Below are 26897 nucleotides of genomic sequence, written 5' to 3'. Positions count from 1 at the left end.
CATATATGTAATTTTTTTTTCCTTTTATAAAACAGAAACATAAGTTTATAGCAAATAATAATTTTATTTACTATAAACTCTTGTATATTTTTTTTTCTCTATAAAATATATACTATTTGTTTAATATATATATTCGTCTTTCTAGGTGACGTGAACCTGCAATTGCCAGTACAACACCCATTAATATTGCAGTGGTCCGGACACAGACCTGGGGGTCTTCAGTAGCCCCTGCTCGCTGGCTGCTATGGCAATGCTATCACCACCTGCAATCATGTGGCGGGGAGGTTGGGGCAGCTGACGGCATTGTGAAGCCGACCATACACATTACATGGCTGTCGGACCTATGATGAGGGCGCACCCCTCCCCCATTTTCCACCTCTTAAGTGCTACCATTGTGATTGACAGCAGCATCTAAGAGGTTACATTTCTGCAATTGGCGCCAGTTCCGATTACGGCTGTTATGCCCAGGTGCCAGCTGTATGGCCAGTGAGATTCTGGCTCCGCTACATATCCTGCTTAATTTTTAGTTTCTTGCAGCCTGTATCTCACTGTCACAATGTGACCACTTTCCAGAGACGCCGTACAGCCGCGGCTTAAACAGGACTCGTCACCAGGTCCGACATTAGAAGTTATTTATTCCTATTTTATTCCCTCTGAGTATTCCAATTTTTTTTATTTTATTTTTTTATTATTAAATCTGTCCTGTAATGATACGGGCACTTTTTATTTAGTGATAGGTTGTGTAAAAATAAAAAAATCAGTGACACGTCCCTGAGGATCTTGGGAGCCACGCCCCCTTGTAAAGATGATAAAAAATATTGGCACTGAATAAAAGCGCCTGCAGATGTAAAAAAAAAAAATAAAAAATAAGAAAAAAATCAGGGGAGCGTGGGGAATAAAAATAAAAGCGAAAAACTGTCCACTTTTGATTTGGTGACCAGTTACAGCCCCAACTGTGTTGAGGAGTGTTGTGTATAAAAGCACATGGGTGCGGTATTATTTATTCATTGATGGTTCGGCAGGACCATTATTGGCTTCTTTGTAAGACTCCATACCGGACGATATTGATTTCTGTGTATAATATTGGGAGGCAGAGCCGTTGACGTTCTCTCCTGTGGCTAGTGATGCAGCATCATGCATTGTGCAGCAAAATCCGCTGCCACAAGTATTCACGTCATCTGTGTTACCCCAGTACAACACTTAGTGTGTCGGATTTATCGAGCACATTGCACTTGGGGCCAAACTTCTCTGACTTTCTTACATCTGAGCAATCAATAATTACAGAACTCGCCTATGCGGAAAGTATTGACGCCATCTACAAGGTGACATGGCGTTGTAGGACCGTACCAGGACTGCAGCGTTTTTACATTGTTGTGCCTCGTTTTGCTAACCAAGGGGGGGGGGGAGAGAAAAATGGCAAGTTCGGCTACTTTCACACTAGCGTCGGACTCGGCCCGTCGCAGTGCGTCGGGCCGAGGTTCCGACGCTAGCAGTGAAACGGAGGCAGCGGATGCATTTTTCCTGCGCATCCGCTGCCCCATTGTGAGGTGTGGGGAGGTGGGGGCGGAGTTCCGGCCGCACATGCGCGGTCGGAAAAAGCGGTCCGTCGGCAGCAAAAAACGTTGCATGTAACGTTTTTTGCTCCCGGCGGTCCGCCACAACACGGCGCAACCGTCGCACAACGGTTGCAACGTGTGTCAATGCGTCGCAAATGTTAGTCTATGGGGCAAAAACGCATCGTGCAGACAACTTTGCAGGATGCGTTTTTTCCCCTAAATGACACATTGCGATGTATTGAAAAAAACGCCAGTGTGAAAGTAGCCTAACAAGGAAATGGCTTTAGTAGTTTAAAAAAAAAAAAATAGGAAGTGGTTTAGACAGTGTAACAACCCTTCTAACAAAGTAACCAAAGTGTTTTATCACATGTATCACAATATTTGAAAACAAAGCAAATCGTGCCGGTAGACTGACCGTCATCCAAAACGGCGGGTGCAGACTACGCACAGGGATGTGTCCTAGTCGGTAAAGAAGTTGTCCTGGGATATGTAAAAGCTAATTTAGTTGTCATCTGGAAGAAAATTACTAAAACTTTATTACTATACTTTTCATTCTCATCACCGGCCCTTGTCCCGGCTCCAGATCCGGGCCTTGAGCCTCTGCCATTTAAATTTTTCTTTATTCCATCCCAGCCGAGAACTTTAGCTTTTTTGTGATGACGACTTGTACGTAGGGGCTCATTGCAATCGCTAAGGCTGCGTTCACATTAGCGTTTTGCGGTGCTGCGTCGGCGACGCAACGCACAACGCATGCAAAACGCAGCTTTTTGTGACGCATGCGTTCATTTTTTCATGATTTTTGGGGCAGAAAAAACTGCATCATGCAGCGTTTTCTGTTGCGCCAAAAAAACGCATGCGTCACAAAACGCAAGACAACGCATGTCCATGCGCCCCCCATGTTAAATATAGGGGCGCATGCATCGCCGCGGCTGCACCCGACGCAGCCCCGCAAAACGCTACATGTGAACGTAGCCTTAGAAGATCCTTCCCTAAATCACCAGTAAAGAAGAAAGGGGCTGGCTTAGCTAGTAGTAAGATTCAAGTCAGCCAGCCCCCTTCGTGCACATCATTGATACAAAAAAATGGGGGAATCAGAACTATGGGGCATTATTTTGATTAAAAGTGAGTTTTAGAATTTTTATATCTAATTTTTTATTTTATTTTTACTTTCACACTAATATTTTGCTTTTCTGGCCAACCTTTTCAGCTGTTGGTGGGGTAAGAATAAAAAACGTGGTAATTTCTAACCCTCTGCTCGCATCATGGGGGCTGCTCCGAGACCGCCCTAAATTACTTAAGAGAATTTGTCACTACATTTTTTTTTTAATGTTTTGACTTTATGTTAAAGTTTATTTATAAATGTAGAAAATTAGGGTAATGTTTGTTATATTTTTATCGCTTTTTGACTGAGACGCCATTTTTATTTGCTGGTGTGTTGGTGTCAGAGCAAATGAGGTGGACCCAGGACATAGCGTCGGACCCCCCAACCGTTCCCCTATATTGCCGCTTTGGGGAAAAGGTGGCCGGACGTCAAGAAGTGTTTTCTTGAGTCTTCGGGAAAGGTTTTCCAGACCTCACAGTCCCGGATCTGATCTTATGTGGCACGAGTTGTATGTCCAGATGATCCTAATACTTTTTATATAATTTTGTCCTTTTTCTTGGACGGAATGTGTAAACCTCCGGCTGTGGAATTATCGTAAACGCTTTGACTCCTGAGCGTTCTGATTATTTTTTTTTAATATGTTTTCTTTGCTTGTTGCTCAGAGGAGACTTTTTATTCTCTTGTCTTGGTTATCTGTGCCTCGGCTGCAGCTGTCACACATTCCTCATCTTGTCTCCATATGTTCGGAAATACTGTTACTCATTACACGTTGGCGGAACCGTGCTGAGATTGTGTCCCATCGCGGACTGCCATATTTCATACAGTGTCGTCATGCTCCAATATATACCCTAAATTTAAAGAGAGCTGTCAGTAGGTTTTTACTATGTAATCTGACAGCACCATGTAGTAGGGGCAGAGTCACTGATTCCAGTGATGTGTCACTTACTGGCATGCATGCTGTCATTTTGATACAATCTCCGTTTTCTCTCTGCTGCAGAACTAGCGGTGCACTGAATGCTGAGCCCTAAACACCGCCTTCATTTCTGATTGGCTGCTTTCTGTGTATAAACCCACCCACAACAATGATTGGTTTCTTTATTTGTACACTGTGCATTGGCGGCTTTCAGTTGTGGGGGTGAGGTTGGACCAGAAGACACCAGGCACCTAGTGTTGTGAATTCTGTGGCAGAGCTCCCTCCTGTGGTCACAAGTGGTACTTCGGCTGATTCTCTCTATGAGCTTCCGTTGGTGGAGGAGAGTGGTACTGCGGCTTCTGAGTTTCCTTCCTCAGGTGTTGTGGGGAAGTCGTTAGGTGCTGCTCTATTTAACTCCACCTAGTGCTTTGATCCTGGCCTCCAGTCAATGTTCTAGTCTAGGACTTGCTTCCTCCTGGATCGTTCCTGTGGCCTGCTGCTCTGCATAGCTAAGTTCCGCTTTTGTTATTTTGTTTGCTGTTTTTTTCTGTCCAGCTTGCTTATTTGGTTTTTCTTGCTTGCTGGAAGCTCTGGGACGCAGAGGGTGTACCTCCGTGCCGTTAGTCGGTACGGAGGGTCTTTTTGCCCCCTTTGCGTGGTTGTTTGTAGGGTTTTGTGTTGACCGCAAAGTTACCTTTCCTATCCTCGCTCTGTTCAGAAAGTCGGGCCTCACTTTGCTAAATCTATTTCATCTCTACGTTTGTCTTTTCATCTTAAAGGGAACCTGTCACCTGAATTTGGCGGGACAGGTTTGCGGTCATACGGGCGGGGTTTTCGGGTGTTTGATTCACCCTTTCCTTACCCGCTGGCTGCATGCTGGCCGCAATATTGGGTTGAAGTTCATGCTGTGTCCTCCGAAGTACACACCTGCGCAAGGCGCAGGATTGCCTTGCGCAGGCGTGTACTTCGGAAGACACAGCATGAACTTCAACCCAATATTGCGGCCAGCATGCAGCCAGCGGGTAAGGAAAGGGTGAATCAAACACCCGAAAACCCCGCCCATATGACCGCAAACCTGTCCCGCCAAATTCAGGTGACAGGTTCCCTTTAACTCACAGTCATTATATGTGGGGGCTGCCTTTTCCTTTGGGGTATTTCTCTGAGGCAAGGTAGGCTTATTTTCTATCTTCAGGCTAGCTGGTTTCTCAGGCTGTGCCGAGTTGCATAGGGAGCGTTAGGCGCAATCCACGGCTGCCTCTAGTGTGGTTGGAGAGGATTAGGGATTGCGGTCAGCAGAGTTCCCACGTCTCAGAGCTCGTTCTATGTTTTTGGGTTATTGTCAGGTCACTGTATGTGCTCTGACTTCTATGTCCATTGTGGTACTGAATTACCTCATCATAACAACCTAGTCCTGTAGTAATGATCACCACCAATTTTACTGAAACTGCAACAGAGCTCAGTAAGTGATACATCGCTGCAATCAGGGTCTCTGCCCCTACATCATGCTGCTCTTAGATTGTATAAAAGCCTGCTGTTACATTTCCATTAAGGGACCTCCAGGAGTGAATTGAAATATATATTGGTGTTCGGATAGCTTTTCTTTTGTCTGTATTACCAGGGGCGGACAGGTCATTGGTGCCACCCGTGCAGCTGCACAGGGGCCCAAAAGGTAAGGCGGCCATTTCTACCTCCAAAGCAGGTGCAATTTTGCACTTTTAGGAGCTCTTGGGCTGCAAAAGGCACATATATTGTTTTGAACAGGGGCCCTTTTCTGTCTGTGTCCGCCAATGTGTATTACGCCATGTTTTTTAATTAAAATGGTCAACCAGGGAGCAAATTTTCCGACAAGGTTTAATGATTATGCATATAGGATTCTTTATATTGAGATTAGCCATACTAGATACACCCTGAATGAATCACTGTTGGGTGAGTCTTCACTGGAGATTCACCATTCTAGTACTCAATGCCAGTCTGCTGCAGACTTATATGATAGCATCATGTAGTCTAGGAGTATTGCAAAATGAATTCTACCAATGGCTTTTTATAGATTAGTGGTTACCTTTAGTTAATTACTTGCCCCATGTTTCACTCTGCAATCTTCATTCCTTCATTCATTTTCTAACCTCCTGTTATCCTCCAACGAAGGCCTTAGCTGAAACGCGCGTCGGGGTGGACGCCACTCAGCAGGGAGTCTCCTGTTCATCTCCTACACCCCCACTATCCATTATTGATATTGCTGGGCCACTTTACTGTGGAGACTTTTGCACTTTGCTATTAAGGATATATGCCGCACCGATAACTATATGCTTCACATTATGTATGTATTTATATAAGTACTGGCATTATACCATCATATATAATTGACTCCCTGGCTTTTCACTACATTCTGGGTCTGCTCCCCTTATTTGTTTTTGTCTGCTTGTTAAAATATTCCTGATTAAATATATATATATATATATATATATATATATATATATATATATATATATATATATATATATATATATATATAGCACCACTTATATTATATATAATATATATATATAGCACCACTTATATTATATATAATTTTTTTTTTTTTTTAATTTTATTTTTGTTTACACTGGGTTTTTATGGATTGTCAGTCCTTTTTGTCTTCCCTCCTGTTGTGAAGTTTGCAGCCTTATCCAAATGTCAGACGTTTCGATTTATTGGAGTGTCTCTCCCAGTAATAAAGGCTGGATGTGAGGCCTGTGTGTATTCTGGGTGCAGTTGTCTTCATTAGCTCATATATTAGCACAGCTTCTATCCTGCACTTATTTCCTCTTCATGTATTTTTTTTCTCCTTAGGCCTTGTCCACACCTTCAGTATTTATAAGCCAAAACCAGGAGTGGTAAAAAAAATACAGAAGTGGTGCATATGTTCCCATTATACTTTTCCTCCGATTGTTCCACTCTTGATTTTGTCTTACAAATGCTGATGTAAAATACTGACCAAATACTGATCGTGTGCACGTGACCTTATTTACAGCCTGTTTTCTCTGCCCTCCTTGAGATTGTAGATGCTTTTCCCCCTCTCTATATTGGAAATGTGTACATTTATCATTGCCTGCTGCTGTCTCCATGGCTCATTCAAACCAGCATATAATTGCTTCTTGTGCTGTCCGTGTGAAGGGGGAGAGCGCTAACGGATTTAGAACACTTTTTGCAGGATTCTGACTCTCTGCAGCAGCAAAATTTTAGTCCTCATTACAAATTTTCTATTTGCAAAGTTGCTGAACTTTGCATTTAGGAAGCAAATAAACAGTAAAATATAAATCTGCGTTGATCTGCTGCAGCTCTGCTAGTCTTCTCAGCGAGGAACACTTACCGGTAATTGACCTTGTTCTTCCGACGCTGTGCATAGGAAGAAAGTGGCCGATCAATGGTGGTGGGACAGGGGTAAGACGGAGCTCATGAATAACTAGTTGTATGTGGCAGGAGCTCTTGCTGAGAGGACTAGCAGAGCCGCAGAAGTTAAAACCGCAGCAAGCAGCCCAAAAAGTGAGCCAGTGTTGGAATCAGTGGTCTGTACCCCTCCATCAATTAGCTGCTCTGTTCTGATCCTTGGTTATGACTCTCCGGATTATACAGCGTGTTGATGGTCAGTTTCTCCCTGCTTTGCTATGAGATCCTCTGCGTGTGTATACAGGTAGATCTCAGGATCACCAAATCTCATCTTTCGGGAGACTGACCCCGATCCTGACCCCTTTGCGTGTGAATTGTCCGTATATTATACACATCCGCCATAGTTCCTGTCCTCCGCAGAATACTGAATATTTTTTTTTTCTGTCCTTCCTGCATTTCCTGTCTCTAAACTCTTCAATGCCGCATCCTTGACTGATAATGGGTTTTGTTTAGTTTTTTTCTTCTTTAGTGTTTTTTTTTTTTTTTAATTGAAATGATGAAAGCTGAATAGACTTCACAAGACGAAGCAATGGTATTCTGCTAAATATGGAATAATCTCTGCACATTGGAGAAACGGAGCGTCCACCAAGGACTGTGCGAAAATTAATTAAAGCAGAAAAAAAGAAATCTGTAAGCATCGGGAGAGCAAATTTAAAGGGTTTATCTGGGTAAAAAGAGAGAAAAAGCTCTGTTGCTTGGATCTGTAAAGAAAAAAAACAAAACAAAAAAAAAAAACCAACAAACTACCTGATATTTTCTTATCGGCACCCTGTTGGATTCGGTGCTGGCTGCTCCGTGTTGTGCACTGGCATCGGAGGAGGAGGCGTCACCACGGTTCCACCAGCTTCAGGACCGCTGCGGCCTGTCACTTCAGCAGTGCATTATAAAAAAAAAAAAAAAAAGAATCAACTAAAGATGTGCTGCTCAATTCACTTGGCCGCTGCGGCCACTCTCATGGGGCTTCAGTCTGTAAAAAAATTAATGTAATTGATCTCGCCTACCTGAATCCAGCGCACGTTGCTTTATGGTCTGTGCTGAAAAAGGACTCGGATATGTCACCAGCAGCGGGATCTCTGCGGCCACTGATTAGCCACAGCCGCCAATGATTATTTCAGACCGAGAATAAAACTAGTTATAGAGATCTAGAGTTTAAAGAAAAAAAATAAGAGTTAAAGCTGGAAAGGGATCCTGTCTTGTCCAGTAACGCTGTTTACCTGCAGTCATAGGGTTAATCTGCAGGTAAATGAGTGTTTAAAAGGCTGCGTTTCTGGAGCAGCAGCTACAGGGAGAAAATTACGTTATAGCCGCTCGTTTCCAGTCATTGGGGTGGTTACAGTCACCACTTATTATACAGCGAGAACTCTATAATTACTCTCACACTTTGACAGTACACACACACAGAGAGCAGGCTGTCAATCAAACTGTCAGCAGTGACTGTAACCGCCCCCTGCATCGCCCCAATGACTGGAAACGAGCGGCTACAGGGAGAACATAAGCTAATTTTCTCCCTGTAGCCGCTGCTACAGTAATGCAGCCAGGCAGGATTTTAACCTAACCTGCAGATTAACCCTATATCTGCAGGTAACTAACATTTGTGGACATGAGCGGTTCCCTGTAAGACTGAAATGTGAACTCGCGATCAATCACTTCAACAGACTTTATTCTCCCGGAGGAAAATTTTCTCCAGAATTTTGAGTTTTGGAAAGGGTGACCTTATTACTGCCAATCGTCCAACGAACGGGCAAAAGTCTTGTTCGTGAAGTGAAATTTATTTTTGAAAAATGCAGAACAATTAGTCTGTGCCGATTGAATGATTTATTGCCGATCGTTCCTTGTTCATCAGAAGTGCGGTTCTCCTGTCTATCCAGGCTGGTAAACAGCCGGTGATCGGCTTACTTGGTGGATGCTCAACGACGTGCGTCGGCTACTCTAGATGCACCCTAACATTAGCGCCTCGGGATCTAGGCAGTCAGAAGTAACCTGAGCGCTAGAGATGATCGCGTGGGTCTTGATAGTGTTCCCCATTCCTAGTTTAGGAATCAAATAATCTGGCAGGTTTAGCACGGAAAATCGCCACCTTTTTTGCCTGGAAAGTAAGGTGAATGTGTGCTCCGCAGCCCCACATCCTTGCATCTGTGCCATTCAGAAGAAGACTTCTACTTTGCGTTCCCAACAAATTGTGAACAGAATTCCTCCTGACTGTGGACCATCGGCAACTTTACTAGGAAGTTCTCTCTTGTTCCGTGACTGAAGGATTCACCGTTGGTGTCGACAGTTCTGAATTTGGCCCTAGCGAACCGCTAGTCGCACTCCCTAATAGTCCTTTTTTGTCGGACAGGTCAGGCAGAACAGTGGTTGAACTCCTATACTCCCTTTTTTTTTTTTTTTTTTTTTTTTTTGGGGGATCTCCCGGAACACTTGATCCGTTCTGGATGGAGAAAACACATCTGTTCTACAGATTCCTTTTAAAGTTCTCAGAAACACCATTTTTATTTGAGGGTTTTTCTTTTTCAAGTTTAGTATAAAACCTAGTTGCGACCATAGCATGTGAAGAGAGAAGAGACTTCAGATCTTCGATGACTTTCCAGAAAAAAAATAGATCTTTTAGGTACAGCCTCTATCAATGATTGTGATTTTTCTCAGAAAGCCACAATGTCCTTAAAAAGGATATGCTGTAAATGGTTAGTAGATGTAGGTCTCGGGAACAGGACCCTGTCACCCTCTGCTGTCAGTGGAGAGGTGGCCTGAAGTCCTACACGTTTGTGATTTTCAAGGATCTCGCCACTGACAGCAGTGTGTGTCGGGTCCATGATCTCGAGATTGGTGGGACCCACATACACTATACATTTATCAGCCCCATCTGTAATCATTCTGAGATACCTTTTTTTTAAATTTCTTTTGTAACTAGATAGAATTTGTGTAGGGATAAGTCCCCAATCCCACATCTGAGTTTCATACACGCATCCTATCCATGTTTTTTTTTTCAGAATCATTATAGTCCATGTGCCTTTTCACGTGCCCTTTTGATGCAGATTTGACCAGTTGTGATCCATCTTTTGTATGAAGCATTCTGTATTGATTTGCAACAAAACGGACAGAACACAGATGGTATCTGAAATACATCTGTGTCCTTATACTGTACTAGATGGTGGCCCGATTCTAACGCATCGGGTAGTCTAGAATATGCATGTCCTCGTAGTATATTGCCCAGCCACGTAGTATACAGCACAGAGCCACGTAGTATATTGCCCAGCCACGTAGTATACAGCACAGAGCCACGTAGTATATTACCCAGCCACGTAGTATATTGCCCAGCCATGTAACATAGTAACATAGTTAGTAAGGCCGAAAAAAGACATTTGTCCATCCAGTTCAGCCTATATTCCATCATAATAAATCCCCAGATCTACGTCCTTCTACAGAACCTAATAATTGTATGATACAATATTGTTCTCCTCCAGGAAGACATCCAGGCCTCTCTTGAACCCCTCGACTGAGTTCGCCATCACCACCTCCTCAGGCAAGCAATTCCAGATTCTCACTGCCCTAACAGTAAAGAATCCTCTTCTATGTTGGTGGCAAAACCTTCTCTCCTCCAGACGCAAAGAATGCCCCCTTGTGCCCGTCACCTTCCTTGGTATAAACAGATCCTCAGCAAGATATTTGTATTGTCCCCTTATATACTTATACATGGTTTATATTGCCCAGCCACGTAGTATATTGCCCAGCCATGTAGTATATTGCCCAGCCACGTAGTATACAGCACAGAGCCACGTAGTATATTGCCCAGCCACGTAGTATATTGCCCAGCCACGTAGTATATTGCCCAGCCACGTAGTATATTGCCCAGGTCACGTAGTATATTGCCCAGGTCACGTAGTATATTGCCCAGGTCACGTAGTATATTGCCCAGCCACGTAGTATATTGCCCAGGTCACGTAGTATATTGCCCAGGTCACGTAGTATATTGCCCAGGTCACGTAGTATATTGCCCAGGTCATGTAGTATATTGCCCAGGTCACGTAGTATATTGCCCAGGTCACGTAGTATATTGCCCAGGTCACGTAGTATATTGCCCAGGTCACGTAGTATATTGCCCAGGTCACGTAGTATATTGCCCAGGTCACGTAGTATATTGCCCAGGTCACGTAGTATATTGCACAGCCCACGTAGTATATTGCCCAGCCACGTATGTCACAGGTTAAAAAATAAACATATACTCACCTTCCGATCCGAGTGCCCCTTGTAGTTCTGTCGCCAGCTTCCGGTCCCAGGGTGTGATGACGTCGCGGTCACATGACCGTGATGTCATGGCAGGTCCTTCTCGCGTAAGCGCGCAGGACCTGTGATGACCACCCCGGTCACATGACCGTGACGTCATGGAAGGTCCTTGTCGCATACCATCCTTAGCACCGGAGCGTCGCGAGGAGCGGGAAAGGCGCCGGAGGGTGAGTATATGATGATTTTTTATCATTTTTAACGTTAGATCTTTTTACTATTAACGCTGCATAGGCAGCATCAATAGTAAAAACTTGGTCACACAGGGTTAATAGCGGCAGTAACGGAGTGAGTTACCCGTGGCATAACGCGGTCCGTTACCGCTGGCATTAACCCTGTGTGAGCGGTGACTGCGGGGAGTATGGAGCGGGCGCCGGGCGCTGACTGCAGGGGAGTAGGGAGGGACTAATCTGACTGTGGCCGTCGCTGATTGGTTGCGGCAGCCATGACAGGCATCTGGCGAGACCAATCAGCGACTTGGATTCCATGACAGACAGAGGCCGCGGCCAATGAATATCTGTGACAGACAGACAGACAGACGGAAGTGAGCCTTAGACATAGTAGATTATGTGATTGTTCTCCTAAAAAAGCTAATATATTATAAATATATACCGTAATCATGAAGGATGAGCTGTCATCTTTATTATAACTATATGACAAGGAGCTGTATAATCATGATCAGTAAGTGTGATAGGCGTTTTTGTTCCATCCTGCCCTCTAGACAACTTTAGTAGTAAAATCCATATAATTTCATCATACATGTAGTTCTGGTGACTGAGATTCAGAAATCATAAAGCCATGTAAATTATTTGCTCAAATTGTCTAGTGGAGAAGAAGGAATTGTTTAAATCATCAAATTTTCATATGGAAAGGGAAAAGGAATAACTTACTAGCTGAAATATACGGGGGGCCTAGTTACAGAATGAATTATTAAAATAAATAGTGGGAGTGTTACTTTCATTATAACTGTCCAGTTTACGTGGTCCTCAATGTTTTGTTGCACAAGGTTTTTTTTCCATCTCGGGATAAGGATTAGGATCTGACAAATTGACAACTACACCCAACTTTCAAAGTTTCTGTGACTATGATACTGCTAGTAATTTGTATTACTGGGGCTTATTATAATTCCAGGATTGTTGGTTGTGTCATTGGCCGTGTGTAACTGTCATTGGAGCACAGCGACCGTGTAATATATTAACATTGAGTATCATGTGGTATATCATCAGAAAAACGCATATGTTATTAAGCCCTTGGTGATATGTGCTGTAAATCTATGGCCCTTTTGGCTGTTGCTTAATTTATTTGTATTATTTTTCTATCTTACTATCTATAATAGGAAAAAAAAAAACCTGACACTTTCAATTTTCACATGCCTTATAAGAGACTCATACTTTCTGATCTGTAAGGATGACTTTTCAGCTGTCTCATTATCATCACTAACCAGATTATAAAGAAAGGTAACACCTCTATATACAGTAGATAACACAGGATCCACCATTCACAATAGGTGATGTCACAGCTCACCTCCTCCTCCTGTACAATGACTGATAACACCTCTATATACAGTAGATAACACAGGATCCACCATTCACAATAGGTGATGTCACAGCTCACCTCCTCCTCCTGTACAATGACTGATAACACCTCTATATACAGTAGATAACACAGGATCCACCATTCACAATAGGTGATGTCACAGCTCACCTCCTCCTCCTGTACAATGACTGATAACACCTCTATATACAGTAGATAACACAGGATCCACCATTCACAATAGGTGATGTCACAGCTCACCTCCTCCTCCTGTACAATGACTGATAACACCTCTATATACAGTAGATAACACAGGATCCACCATTCACAATAGGTGATGTCACAGCTCACCTCCTCCTCCTGTACAATGACTGATAACACCTCTATATACAGTAGATAACCCGGATCCACCATTCACAATAGGTGATCACAGCTCACCTTCTCCTCCTGTACAATGACTGATAACACCTCTATATACAGTAGATAACACAGGATCCACCATTCACAATAGGTGATGTCACAGCTCACTTCCTCCTCCTGTACAATGACTGATAACACCTCTATATACAGTAGATAACACCGGATCCACCATTCACAATAGGTGATCACAGCTCACCTTCTCCTCCTGTACAATGACTGATAACACCTCTATATACAGTAGATAACACAGGATCCACCATTCACAATAGGTGATGTCACAGCTCACCTCCTCCTCCTGTACAATGACTGATAACACCTCTATATACAGTAGATAACACCGGATCCACCATTCACAATAGGTGATCACAGCTCACCTTCTCCTCCTGTACAATGACTGATAACACCTCTATATACAGTAGATAACACAGGATCCACCATTCACAATAGGTGATGTCACAGCTCACCTCCTCCTCCTGTACAATGACTGATAACACCTCTATATACAGTAGATAACACCGGATCCACCATTCACAATAGGTGATCACAGCTCACCTTCTCCTCCTGTACAATGACTGATAACACCTCTATATACAGTAGATAACACAGGATCCACCATTCATAATAGGTGATGTCACAGCTCACCTCCTCCTCCTGTACAATGACTGATAACACCTCTATATACAGTAGATAACACAGGATCCACCATTCACAATAGGTGATGTCACAGCTCACCTCCTCCTCCTGTACAATGACTGATAACACCTCTATATACAGTAGATAACACCGGATCCACCATTCACAATAGGTGATCACAGCTCACCTTCTCCTCCTGTACAATGACTGATAACACCTCTATATACAGTAGATAACACAGGATCCACCATTCACAATAGGTGATATCACAGCTCACCTCCTCCTCCTTCTGTACGACTTTGCCCAGATTAGAGTATGCTCAGATAAGGATTCTGTGCAAAATGAAGGTCAAGAGTCTGTTTTTTGCTGCTAAAGTCTATGTGCAGATTGGGAAGTAGGAGTCTAGTATTGGGCCTAGTCTCCAGTGTGTCGTAGTATATTTTTTTCTTCAATATCGTTCATGACCACGAAAAAAAAAAAAAGGTTTTGAAAATACCGTACATTTATCATAAAAGCCTTTTCTTCCAGGAGTGCATTTACCTCTACGTATTTGGACTCTAGCAAACCAGTGGAAAAAATGTTTTTCCTTGGCTCATTCTTTTCACAAAGGTTTGGAGGAGACAGGAGCGCAGAATCTTCTATCAAACTACAAATGATAATACGCGGAGGAGCGCCCACGCCGGTAGTGTCGTAGGTGTGGATAATGTGGATCTTTGTTCTTTCAAGGCTGCTTTTACTTGTCTGAATATGACAGAAGATCCTCCAGGATCCTCTAGAATGTTTGACGCAATCTCCGAGCTGAACGTTTTGCCGGAGAACCTCCTTCCTCGGAGGAAATCAAATTGTGTAACTTCTCTCGGTCCGTTCATCATGGCTTCTGTCCATTGAGGGAGAGGTGCGGCGATAAAGGCGGATACATTGCGCACGTTCATGAGTGGCATCCTTGCTGTCTTCCCGATTTACTCTGTATTTTTGGTCTTGAGAAGTCCATGATTCTAGAAGAAATATTATTTTATCTTGCCGTCTTGGTATTTATCTTGGTATTCTTCTTTGTTCGCTTGACTATTAATTTCCGTTGCCTATTGCAAATTTTACCCAATTAAGTAGTCGTGACGACACAATTAGGTTACCGGTCTCATGAGCAATGAGTGCAGCTCTTACAAGCTCTTTACTGTAGAGCTTGTAAGCGCTGCTCTGAAGTTGACCGGATCACTAATTCCAGCCAGATTTACTACTACCCTAAATTCTTACGGTTTTAGATGGTTCTTTTTTTTCTTTTTCTTTTCAATATAACATTTTACATGACAGAATACTTTTAACTTGCGGATATTAGTTTAGTTTCCGTAGGTCTGTTTTTTTGGATTTTTTTTGGATAATGCCAATACCCCACTTCCACGGCAGGGCAGTGTGCACAGAGCCTAGTACAGCTCCATAATGCCATATATACGGAGATGTTCTCTCCTAGAGGCGACGCTTATAACCTGAACTACCAGAATCATGGGAATCTTTAGTTCAGGTCCTTAAACTGTTGGCTGGGCTGCCATAACGGTGGACCAAAAAGTGCCCATATTGTGTATGTTTGATACTGACCATATGTGCCACTCCGTGCTTAAAAATAAAGCATAAGCTTGGCTGTATTCACACTACCATTATTTTAATTATTCCTATTTATCATTATGTTAGTAATGAATGCCATGACAACCTTTATTTCAGTGTAGAATGGTAAGTGTCTGTAGGCTTCTTCATAAGGCAGCAGTAGTATGGTACGGCTGTGTCGGCGCTCGTCTCCCCATAAAAATGACACCTTTTTTGTACAGATCGGATGAGCCAGTCATGAGAAATCTAGTGTAGAAGCCGTATGCAAATCAGGCTGGCAGTGCACTGGGGGAAGAAGCAGTCTAGGCACAGACACGCCCCCAGTGCACTGCCAGCCTGATTTGCATACGGCTTCTACACTAGATTTCTCATGACTGGCTCATCGGATCTCCACAATAAAGGTGTCATTTTTATCGGGAGACGAGCAGCTATGCAGCCATAACACTAACTCCATATATAAAATCCTGCTGACTGGTTCCTTTTAGGTTTTCTAAACCCAGTGTTCTCTTAGTTAGCTCTTCTGTCTTCCAGCTCTGAACAGTTTATCGTGTTCTTCTCACTGAGTCACCATGATGCTCTTCCTCTTTCTCCTTCTGCCATAAATGGCTCTCGGGCTATTTATAATTTTTCCCTTGATACTCCGACTATCTGCGCAGTCCGGCCAGTTTGAGGATTCTTTCACACGTGCCGTTTTGATACAGTTTTTAGAGTCGATGCCAAAGCAGATGGAAGAGACGGCTGCAAGCATAGGAGCCATGGGCTGCATAATAAAAAAGAATGTATATAAATTCCTTTTGAGATGGTGCTAGAATAAAAAATAGCCTTACTTGTGCTTGGCGATCGCCTGCAGCGCCTGTGCCGATGGTTACCCCTCTTCGCTGGTCTGTGCTCCTTGGTTCCATACTTGACACGTCACAAATGTCTGCTCGGGGTGATTGGCAAATGTTACTGGCTTCAAAGTAAAGCGTAAACTATAATCCCAAAAGAAGGGAAGCAATTAAGCCAAAATATAGTAAAATAAACCATTTTAGATTAGAATCATTTAGAACAATGAAGCAAAGTTTTTTTTTTTGTTTACAAAAAAAGTAAAGTTTTCTATTTTTTGTTTTTGCAAGCAATCAAGTTTTTAAAAATCTTGTAATAGAGTTAAAGGGAGTGTGTGGCCTCTGAAAACTCCTATTCCCAAGCACAGTTTTGAGGGTGGGGGGGAAGTAAACAGGCTTAACTTTACTCACCGATCCCAGGTCCAGGGCTGAGATTCCACCGCTGCTCCCGATGTCTTCTGATCTGCAGCGCTGAGCGGTTTGTGTTGTCTACTTGGGCAGAGCAAAAGAGATCAGTTATTGGCTGCAGCGCTGTTGACACAACGTCAGTGCAACAGACACCTGGAGGAGAGGTGGAGACTCTGTGCTGGACCCGGGGAGAGTGAGTAAAGCCCTAACACTTTATAAAAAAAAAAAATAACTATGGGTTTTCTGAGTCTGGAAAAGGCCCATTAGCGTATGGCATCCGATGCGATATGCTATTGACCATCGGCTCCAGCTGTGTTTCGAGCGTGAGCCTAGTGTCAGTGCTCTGTGCTCCGATCTTTTTGCATGCGGAGCACAGGTGCGGAGGAGATGGAGAAAGAAATTTCTCCATCTCCTCCATTGCCGGCGTCCGCGGGAATCGCGCTGCATTCGGGTGACACCGCACTCCAGTCCCATGCCAAGATAACCTGCTAGAACGCATCACTCTCGCTGTGAGTTCGGCAAAATTGTGGGAGCGAAAAAATTACCTATCGTAAAGGAAAACAATCTTTGCACGAGGCGAGACGAGATTTTTTTATTTAATGATAATCGGGCAAAGAAATAATTTGTTCAGCAATTAAACCATAGTTGGCAGTCATTCCCTGTATTCACACTGCAATCGATTGCTATTTGGAGTGCACAGTCAGGGAGGGAGCAGCAACAAATTTTTTTGATTGCCTTAACGATTTTGCGTGCGATATCCGAGCGGCTTTGGACGTCCTATGTCCACTACACCATGATGAACGATGAGTCGTAAACGATGAATCTTATCGATTTTTATCTTCTAGTATAATGGAGCCTTTAGATGTTCCGTGCTGCTCTTTACCAGCAGTGCTCAGTTTGGGCAGCACTTACATGTCCACTTTCTGTCCGAAGGCGGAAAAGCTCCCACTTGTGCTGCCTGTGGGTATGGTGCCCATAAAATCTGTCTACATAGGGGATTTAAAGTTCTGTATAAAAAAAAAAAAAAAATGCTTAAGCCACTATGGGGATACATTAGAAAAATATTGACAGTGGGATCTAATTTAAAGAGGTCCTGTCACCAGGTCTAAAGTGTCCACTTTTTTCTCTTTTTATTCCCGCTGCTTCTCTGAGTATTCCACTTTTAACTTTTTTTTTTTTTAATCCTTTATATGGTTCCAGAGATGCCAAGCTTTTTATTTAGTGTTAATTTTTAATGGTCTGTACCTAGGGGGCGTGACTCACAAGGTAATTATGCATAACAGCTGTAGACACGCCCCTGAAGAACCATGAGCCCCACCTACTTGATAAAGAGACTATGAAAAATTAACACTAAATGAAAAAGCATATTTCGGGAATAAACGGAGAGCCAAAGCTGGACACTTTTCACCTGGTGACTGGTCCTCTTTAAGAAATGCAATAGAAAAATGGTCAGATAGCCCCCTTTTAGGACAACCCCAGAGGAGGATGGGACTAGATTGGATGCATTTAAGACAACAGGATGTGCATGTACGTTTTACTGCATGAGCTTTCCCATAGTATCGGACCACACAGGCTAGCCATTATCGAGCCTTCGATACATATGACCCTGATCACCTGTTCTCCCACTAACCACCAAATACCAGGAACAGCCCTCAAGACCTGTCACTTTACACATGTTCTGAGTGAGTTGTCTAAACATCATAATTTGGTCCTTGTCAAAGTCGCTCAGTCCTTGCGCTAATTATTTTAGCTTCTGACGATCATGAACGGACTGTTGAAAAAAAAAAAATGGGGCACAGTAAGAACATGTTCAAGAATAGAAATTAGTGGCTTGTTTTTATCAGTTAAAATGCAAAGTGAATGAACAAAAGTGAAATCTAAATCCTCAATATTTGGTGACGGCACTTTGCCTTCTTCAGTTCTTCTAGGACAGGGGTCCCCAACTCCAGTCCTCAAGGCCCACCAACAGGTCATGTTTTCAGGATTTCCTTAGTCTTGCCCAAGTAATAATTGCATCACCTGTGCAATGCAAAGGAAATCCTGAAAACATGACCTGTTGGTGGGCCTTGAGGACTGGAGTTGGGGACCCCTGTTCTAGGACACTTGTATTTGCACATAGTTTTTGAAGCAAGGAGATTGTGCCAAACATCTTGGAGAACTGACCCCAGATCTTCTGTAGATGTCCCTTGTACAAATCCTTCTGAGTGTTTGTGTGATCCCAGACAGACTGGATGATGTGAGATCAGGGCTCTTCGGGGGGCCGGCTCATCACTTCCAGGACTCCTTGTTCTTAATGACGTTGGCTGGATGTTTGGGATTGTTGTTTTGCTCCAGAATGAATTTGTAGCCAATCAGACTCCTCCATGATGGTATTACATGTTGGATAAGTATCTGCCTGTATTTCTCAGCATTCAGAATCTTGACATCTGTAGCAGCTATTATGGACGTGACTGATTCGGTGTAACGATCGACCACCAGACAATCGTTCATCCACCAACCTACTTGTATAAAATGTATTTGGCCACCTTTAGCCTCATGGGAAGTTTCTAAAACACAATCACAAAGAAAACCTCAATAAATTCCAGACACATCAACTCCATCTTATGCAAATTTTTTAAATTTTTATTTATTTATTTTTTATACCCTTTCTCGCCCAGTTTTGGGTTTCAGATGGGAGTCGTGCTGCAAAGATTCCTCTTTTTTAGTTTATTTTGCAGCCATCACGACACTCCTGTGCACATTTTTGGGAGGAGCACCATCTAAAAGTGTTCATAAAGAGTTTGGCGAGGAATCGGGGACGTGTTTGGGTATTGGGGGATTTTTTTTATTTAGTAGTTTACTTAAATGCAATGTATTTTGGGCTAAAAAACAGTGTTGCAGTTTGGTTTCAATAAAACATTTTGCACGGTTTTGCTTTTACAGGACCTTTGTTTGCACGGTTTTGCTTTTACAGGACCTTTTGTTTCCTTTCACATTCAACATTTTTTTTTCTTTACATGGGCATAAATCGACTGAGAGGAGCTCAGAAAAAGACAGAGAAAGGAGGCGTCACAAGAGTGTCCTGTTGTGCGGTCAGAACGGGCTCGCTGATGTTATCTCATTCTGCAGCCGACACGAGACGTGCATTTACCAGGTTCTGTTTTAAAGAGGGCCTGTCAGAAACTTTGGGGTAGGGTAGTAAAACACAAGCTCAAAGCCACCTTCCTGGCCACAATTAGATATGAGGCCAGTGATTGGCTGCAGCGTTCACGTGAGGTTACCTATGGAGTGGCGTCATTAAACCTTTCTTGTCATTTTGTAACAATGGTGCAAATAGATTCTCAGGAGCCGGACCGGTGACCACGGCTCTAATCCGTGGTCATCCCCCAAGAGCCCTGCCTACCACCTCCGTGCATCCGTGGTGCTAATTTTGATTAGTTGACCTGGCGCCACGTTGCATGTGCGTCACACTACAACGACGACCTCACGCTTGGCTCACTAATCAAAAGAACAGCAACGAATGTCATCAGGTAAGAGGTGGTTCTCCAGGCTCCCGTCCGACAGCTCCAGAATACTGACGTGGTTGCTGTACCGGACCCTGCATTCGTCAAATTTTTCTTTCCTCCTTTTTACTCCAAACATCAATTTTTTTTTTTTTTTTACTTTTTTTTCCCCCAAAAAACATTTGTACATAAACATTCTATAAAAACTAATCTGAAATAGGAAAATTTTTGCCCATAAGGAACAATTAGTCGGCTGGGGTCATGCATAGAAATATCTTGCCATTTTTTTTTTTTTTTTTTTCTTGTACGGGTTGTAACATTTGTGGTTGAAGACTATATGTATGACATTTTTTTTTTTTATTGTTTGTTTTTTTACTCTTTTGCCTATAACTTTTTTTTATCTCTTTTCCTCAATTTTCAATCATTCTTGTAATAAGTTGCAACACTCGTATTACAGCGTATTATGCCTCCTAACGTTACACTGATGGAGCCTATGACACCCTCTCTTAAAGGGGTTGTCTCATGAAGTACATTGAGGGCATATTCTTAGCATGCTGCTGATCGTCGGATGGCGGCCAGACAGGATCCTCGTTTTGAAGCTAGGTTTCGGTTCTAAAAATGGAACGCACGTCTATCGGACATTTATGGTGTATTCTATCTCGTCAGGCGGCCCATGCAATCATAGGTCTTTATTAGACTCCCGGTTGCGTCCTTGCCGTCGCCATTCTGTATGAAACACATCCTGACCATTATGTGAGTTTATGGCACAGAAAAAATTTTTTTTTTTAGGAAATGTGCCAAATCAATTTCCATTTTTTTTTCTGGATAAAAGGAATGTTCTGGTACATGTATAGTAAAGTTCCTATAATCCAGCATTCTATATGCCTTTATTTTTTTCCTATTGCTCGACACCTGACCTTTCCATTTTTCTGCTCCTATGCATAGCGTTCCTACTTTAGAGTTTGACAGTCCGGCCGTCATCTCCCTCCCCGACATCAGGATTTGACTCATCATGAAAAGGATGATGTCAGATAGTTTGGCAGGGGAAGTTTAGGGAGGAAACCTGCCTGGCCCTTTCCTGCCTCGGACTTGCTGGACCTGGCTCTCCCGCAGATCTGAAGGTCTGGAAGCTGCCTGGATCACTGGGGCAGATGAGGGCATCCGATATATTGATTTCTGCCTGACGCCAGCAGCAACCATGAGCGGCAGTCTGCAAGGTAATGGGCTGTTCTTCTTTACAACGGGGGCTTACTGCCGGAGCGAGCGTCCATGGGGGCGCTGGTGACGGAGCTAGGACCGTGATGTATTTGTCTTTTACATTGTGCACGTTGGAGTATTGTTCACAGCGCTTTATGATTTTGTGCACGCATCTCAAAAAAAATAATTTTCGTTTTTTTTGTCATTGAAGCTTTATTAATGGCATTACGTAGAGTTAGCGAAAAACGCTGTGCCGCTATCTGCTTCAGCTCATTCACATCTAAAGGACACCGGTGTCCCTTATTTTTAATATTAAAAAGGTATCCAGACCCCCTGAACTGTTCCACGTTTTTTTTCACACTACGGACTTGTCTTGGTAAGTTTGTAGATGTGCTATTATACTCCTTCCATTTTTGGCTGATGGATTGAACAGAGCTCAGGTTACTTTTTTTTTTTTTATATCCAAACTCTGCTATACTCTGCTCTACAACTTTATCCTTAACCTGTCCGGTGTGTTCCTTCTTATTTTCATAATGCTGTTTCATTTCTAATGTTCTCAAACAAACCTCTGAGGTTTTCACAGAACAGCTGTAGTTATACTGAGAAGAAATTACAGGTACCGTACTAATTATGTGACCAAGAAGAAATTACAGGGGGACTTAATTTACGGTACTAAATATGTGACTTCTGGAGGCAATTGGTCACTCGGGATTTTCTTTAGGGGTATAAGACTACAGGGGGTCTAAATAAAAATGCACATGACAATTTTCAAATTTATGTTTTTAAATATTCAGAAAACCTTGTACCATTTCCTCTACACTTTACAAATACTTGCTACATTTAAAAGAAAGTTTACATTCGTGGAGGTAAGGTGAAAAAATAAATGTGGACAAGTATGAATACTTTTTCAAGGCACCGTAGCGTGGAAATTCTTTCTGTAAATTTTCATAAGTGAAATTTTGCAATACATGGGGTGAAATCCATTACAAAATTCATACGTAAGACATGCTGCAGGAAATCATCATCTGCAGGTAGCCTTGGGCCTCCGTGTCGTAGCACGGTCTACCTTTGGAACATTTATACCGTGTATGTGATAGTTTTCCTCTTGGCTATCCTCACTTAACATTCTTGCAGTGCTGCCCACCGTTGTGGACTATAAATGATAGTCGGTGTAGACTAGCGGCCATATTAGTCTTTTAGTCTATTGGCTGTTGCTAACAGAAGAGACCTTGTTTTCAACCGTAATTTTCTATTTATTTTTTTTTATCTGCAGTGAACATTAATAAATCACCGAAAAAGCCCCAACTTAAGGATATATTAAAATATAACTTTTAATTAACATATTAAAATAAATAATTTAAAGTGAAATAAACACATAGCACCACCAAAGTATCATGCAGACACTTATAAAGGATACCTATCCCTACAATATCCCTCCTGATTAACCTCAAAAGAGGCGAAACGTGTCTCCCTTTAAACTATGCCAACTGGCACTTATATTTAGTAATGGATAGAAGGGATGGCCGCCGATGAGCGGGGGCGCCGCTTCACAGGATTTAGGGTGTCAACCTCCGCTGGTAGGTAGGGTAATCTCGGACTATTGTAGGGACGGGCACCTCCCTAGCTATCCTTTATAAGTGTCTGCATGATACTTTGGTGCTATGTGTTTATTTCACTTTCATTATTTATTTTAATATATTAAGTTATCTTTTAATATATCCTTAAGTTGGGGCTTTTTCGGTGACTTTTTAATTTTCTACATACTCCGAGATTTTAACTTTTTTTTTTTCTGTGAAAACACTGCAGTGATCATTATTTATATTTATATCCTTATCATTGTGTAATAAGCCTTAAAGGGGACCTATCACCAGGTAAAAAGTGTCCAGTTTTTGCTCTTATTTTATTCCCACTGTTTCACTGAATTCTCTATTTTTATTTTTTTTTCAATCCGCCATACGGTTCCATAGATACAAGCTTTTTTTATTTAGCTTTAATTTTTATGGTCTTGATCAAAGGGGGCGTGGTTCGCAGGGTAATTATGCAGAGCAGCCTAAAGCCACGCCCCCTTAGCAAAGATAAAAAGCCTCATATCTCTGGAACCGTATGGCGGATTTAAAGAAAAACAAAAACAAAATATTCAGGGGAACGACAGGAATAAAATAATGGCAAAACTGCGAACTGTTTTGACTCAGTGAAAAGTGCTCTTTAAAGGATAAACCAGAGGTAGACATGCAACTGTCTCCAAATAATAATTGGCACAGCTTTATTTTATTAAATGATGCCATGGACAGACAGATCTTTACAGCAACTTCTCCACATTGACAAAATGCAGGGTCAATAAATAGTGGATTATAAAGGAGGCGATTCAGCTAGATTCTGGGATTACTATAGATTTATTTTTAAAGGGTTTGTCCCCTAAAGACAACCCTTTTCCTTGTGCTCAATGTCTTGGAGGGGAATCCTGCTCTTGGGACGCCCCTGTTGGAGCCGGATTGGCGGCCTCAGACCCTCATTGACTTGGGATTAGTGGGAGGCGCATCAGATTTAGCAATGTTAACGTTTCTCAAGGGAGTGGTCTGCAAAAACTCCCAGCTATAAACAGATGTCGGAAGCAGATTAAACACTACAAGTGTGGGAAGACTGGGGAGGGGACCGTAGGAAACTAAGCAATATACGCAGAGGTTCAGGGTCCTGTGTTCTATGAATGACTGTAGTTATGTGACATATTCTCAGAAAAAATGAGATCTTTACAATTATACCTATAAATATGTTGTTACAGGGTGGTGCCATAAATGTCCTAAGTGGATATCCTCTTTCAGGTGCCGATCAGATTAATAAAAGATTCCATGAAATTTACATTTTATTCATTGAATTCCCCTGTGGGTTGTTCTGTTCTGTGATGGTCAGTCTTCCCTGTATGACTGTGCTTGGAGAGAGAGCTGTCAATCACTACTAGGACCGCCCACTGGACCCTTATACATACAAACATCAAGGATTTTAATGAGTAAAATGCAAATTATACTGAATCTTTCCTAACAATCCTATATATCATACTGCTCAGCTTCTCCTTCTCTATTCCGTGCTGTCCACAGGTCCGTCTCCAGGTGCAACATGACGGGTTCATGTTAAGGCCATCACTGCCATGGTACTATATGTTGGAGCAATGTCGTAGTCCACTTTCCATCTGCTTCCCAGCGATGATGCGCAAGGTTCCTCCTGAATCTCGCTAAGGCACATGGGGTTACCCGGTGCATTTCCATAGGTTCCCACTATTATTTCCCTGGACCTGCAGCCTGTCAACACTCTCATGATGGACATGTCCCCTCCAACCTCTATCCCACCAATTCGCACCCTGGCCTTAGTTCACTGATGCTCCCCTGGTGGACAAATGCTAAGTCTCAAGAGTCACACGGGCAAAATGGAGGTCACCGTGGTGGGCACCAAACCAAATGTGGATTATTGATTCAAACCCTTTAAGGTTCTCCTTGCACCACGGTGATTTAATAATTTCCCCTCCAGTTTTTCTCCCGTCCCAAAACTATTTTCCTCCCTTCCCTCCTACATCCTCATTAGTCTTCACTTCGTGCCTGTACGGCATCTTGGACCCCATTACCGAAGACCCAGCATGGCCGCACCACCGAAGATCGGGAACACATTAGCTCTTTTTAGGCTGTCTGTGACATTAAAACAATAGTTTGCATTCCCTGGAAACCCCTTTAATTCTACAGCAAGAGCACATGTGCATTGGATTATATACAAACAAGGAGGAGCACAGGACCGTGGAACATATTGTATTATTCCAAGAAATTGTAAAAACAATGAAAATGACCAAGTTCCTAAAATAAAATCTGTCCAGTCACTTATGCAAGAGGAGAGATTTATGCCCCTTACAGAACTCCTCTGTGGCACAAGCCTTTCTCTGGTTACAGTATTTAGGATATTTAAAGGGGTTGTCCACAACAACCAGGATAGGTTAAACAAAACATTGGTGGGGATCTACCACCCGGTACCTCCTTTAAACAGCTGTTCTCTGCTCCCTTATTGGCTGTATTACTTTAGTTGTTTTTTTTTAGCTGAGATGTATTTCTATTTGACGCCCATTGAAAAACAGCTTAAAGAGGACCTTTCACTGGCCTTTTTTTTTTCTTTTTCTTCTTCTTTTAATCTGATTTTCTTTTTCAATTGTTGTTGTTGTTCCACTCATTCCGGAACAGTTTTTCTTTTTTTTCTGTGCCCCTCCATTCCAAAGTTATGCCCCCTAGAAATAACGATGCAAACTTTTCCTCTTTAACTACCGTAACTAGGCATATACCACAGAAGTTCTCTGTGGGCGTTTGCTTTTTCTTTAATGCCGGCCAATCAAAACAAGGACACACCCAGAGAAGGTCTGTGGTATACGCCTAGTTGATTTAAAGGTAAATTTGCATCTTTGTTTCCAAGGGGCATAACTTTGAAACGGAGGGGCGCAGAACCAAAATAAAAACTGTTCCGGAATCAGTAGAACAGCGGCAATTGGAAGAGTTATTCAGCTTAAATTAAAAAATCTAGTGAAAGGCCCCCTTTAAGGTTTTTTTTTTCCAACAAAGGTGAAAATCCTTTAAAAAAAATAAAATCAAATTCTAAATACAATAGAAATTTCATATTGGAATAAAAGTACTTGTGGCCAATGGATGGCTTGTTGTTAGTTGGATCATGGAAAGCAATTAAAATGTTATTACTCTGTTCCGACAATTATATAAGAATGCAAATGCCGGGTGAACAAATCCACATACGGCTGTTTCTTATTACCAAAATGAAGAATAACAATGTAGACATTTGTGTGTATACTGCAAATTGGATTTTCAGCACAATGCCATGACAGTCATGGTTCTGTACAGGAGTGGTACACCAGGACGGGCATAACAAACTACACCCTCTCATCAGTTGGTTAAACGGATTCCTAGAAGTGGTGTCCATCCCATATAGCTTATCATGGTAATTAAAGGGATCCTGTCACCTCCAGAAGCACTAAGTACCTGGAGATGTAGGGTTAATTTAGGAGTAAATACCATTTATACTCTGTATAGCTGGCTTAATGCAGCAGAGGCTAAAGGGAGAAACTGAAGTTCTATCCTCCCTGTAGCCGCCGACCGATTAGTCACTCCTCAATATCTAGTTAGCGCGATGTAATCTCTCCCTGGCACATTAACTGCCTACTTTGCGGCCATGAGGCCTACCAACCGCCTCTGACCTGACTTGTTGCGGTGATGTCACACTAGGTCTGATAAAAGAACAATCGTGAATCCCCAGTGGTAGGAGGCCATTTTCGAGGCTCCTGTACGACACCCACAGAATACTGCCATGGTACCTTTCGGCCCGTCATCCACTCCGGTGCTTTCTGGTTGCCGGATCAAGGCCCTGTGAAGTTCCTCTGCTGGCATTGGCATGCCGGTTTCCTTGGGTGCCTCTCGTGATAATGTCGTGACTAGGCTTGAGCGAAACGGATCGGACAAATTCAAAAGTCGCCGACTTTTGGCAAAGTCGGGTTTC

General features: G+C 42.6%; 1 protein-coding gene across 3 annotated transcripts in view; it reads left to right on the top strand.

Annotated features, from left to right (window-relative positions):
- RIPOR1 (RHO family interacting cell polarization regulator 1) overlaps positions 1-26897 on the top strand; it is a 119024-nt gene that overhangs the window by 36065 nt on the left and 56062 nt on the right. The window contains exon 1 of one of the 3 annotated variants that reach the window (XM_069740046.1): positions 21355-21388. The exons of the other annotated variants lie outside the window; for them this stretch is intronic. Within the exon in view, the coding sequence (XP_069596147.1) occupies positions 21370-21388 (19 nt within the window). The 5' untranslated portion in view covers positions 21355-21369. Of the gene's footprint in view, positions 1-21354; positions 21389-26897 lie in introns of those variants that run through there. 3 annotated transcript variants of the gene reach the window in all.

This window comes from Ranitomeya imitator, chromosome 9 (genome assembly GCF_032444005.1).
Source record: "Ranitomeya imitator isolate aRanImi1 chromosome 9, aRanImi1.pri, whole genome shotgun sequence".
Classification (NCBI taxonomy): domain Eukaryota; kingdom Metazoa; phylum Chordata; class Amphibia; order Anura; family Dendrobatidae; genus Ranitomeya; species Ranitomeya imitator.
The sequence above is the reverse complement of the archived record's forward strand: the minus strand, read 5'-3'. Positions and strand labels throughout refer to the sequence as shown.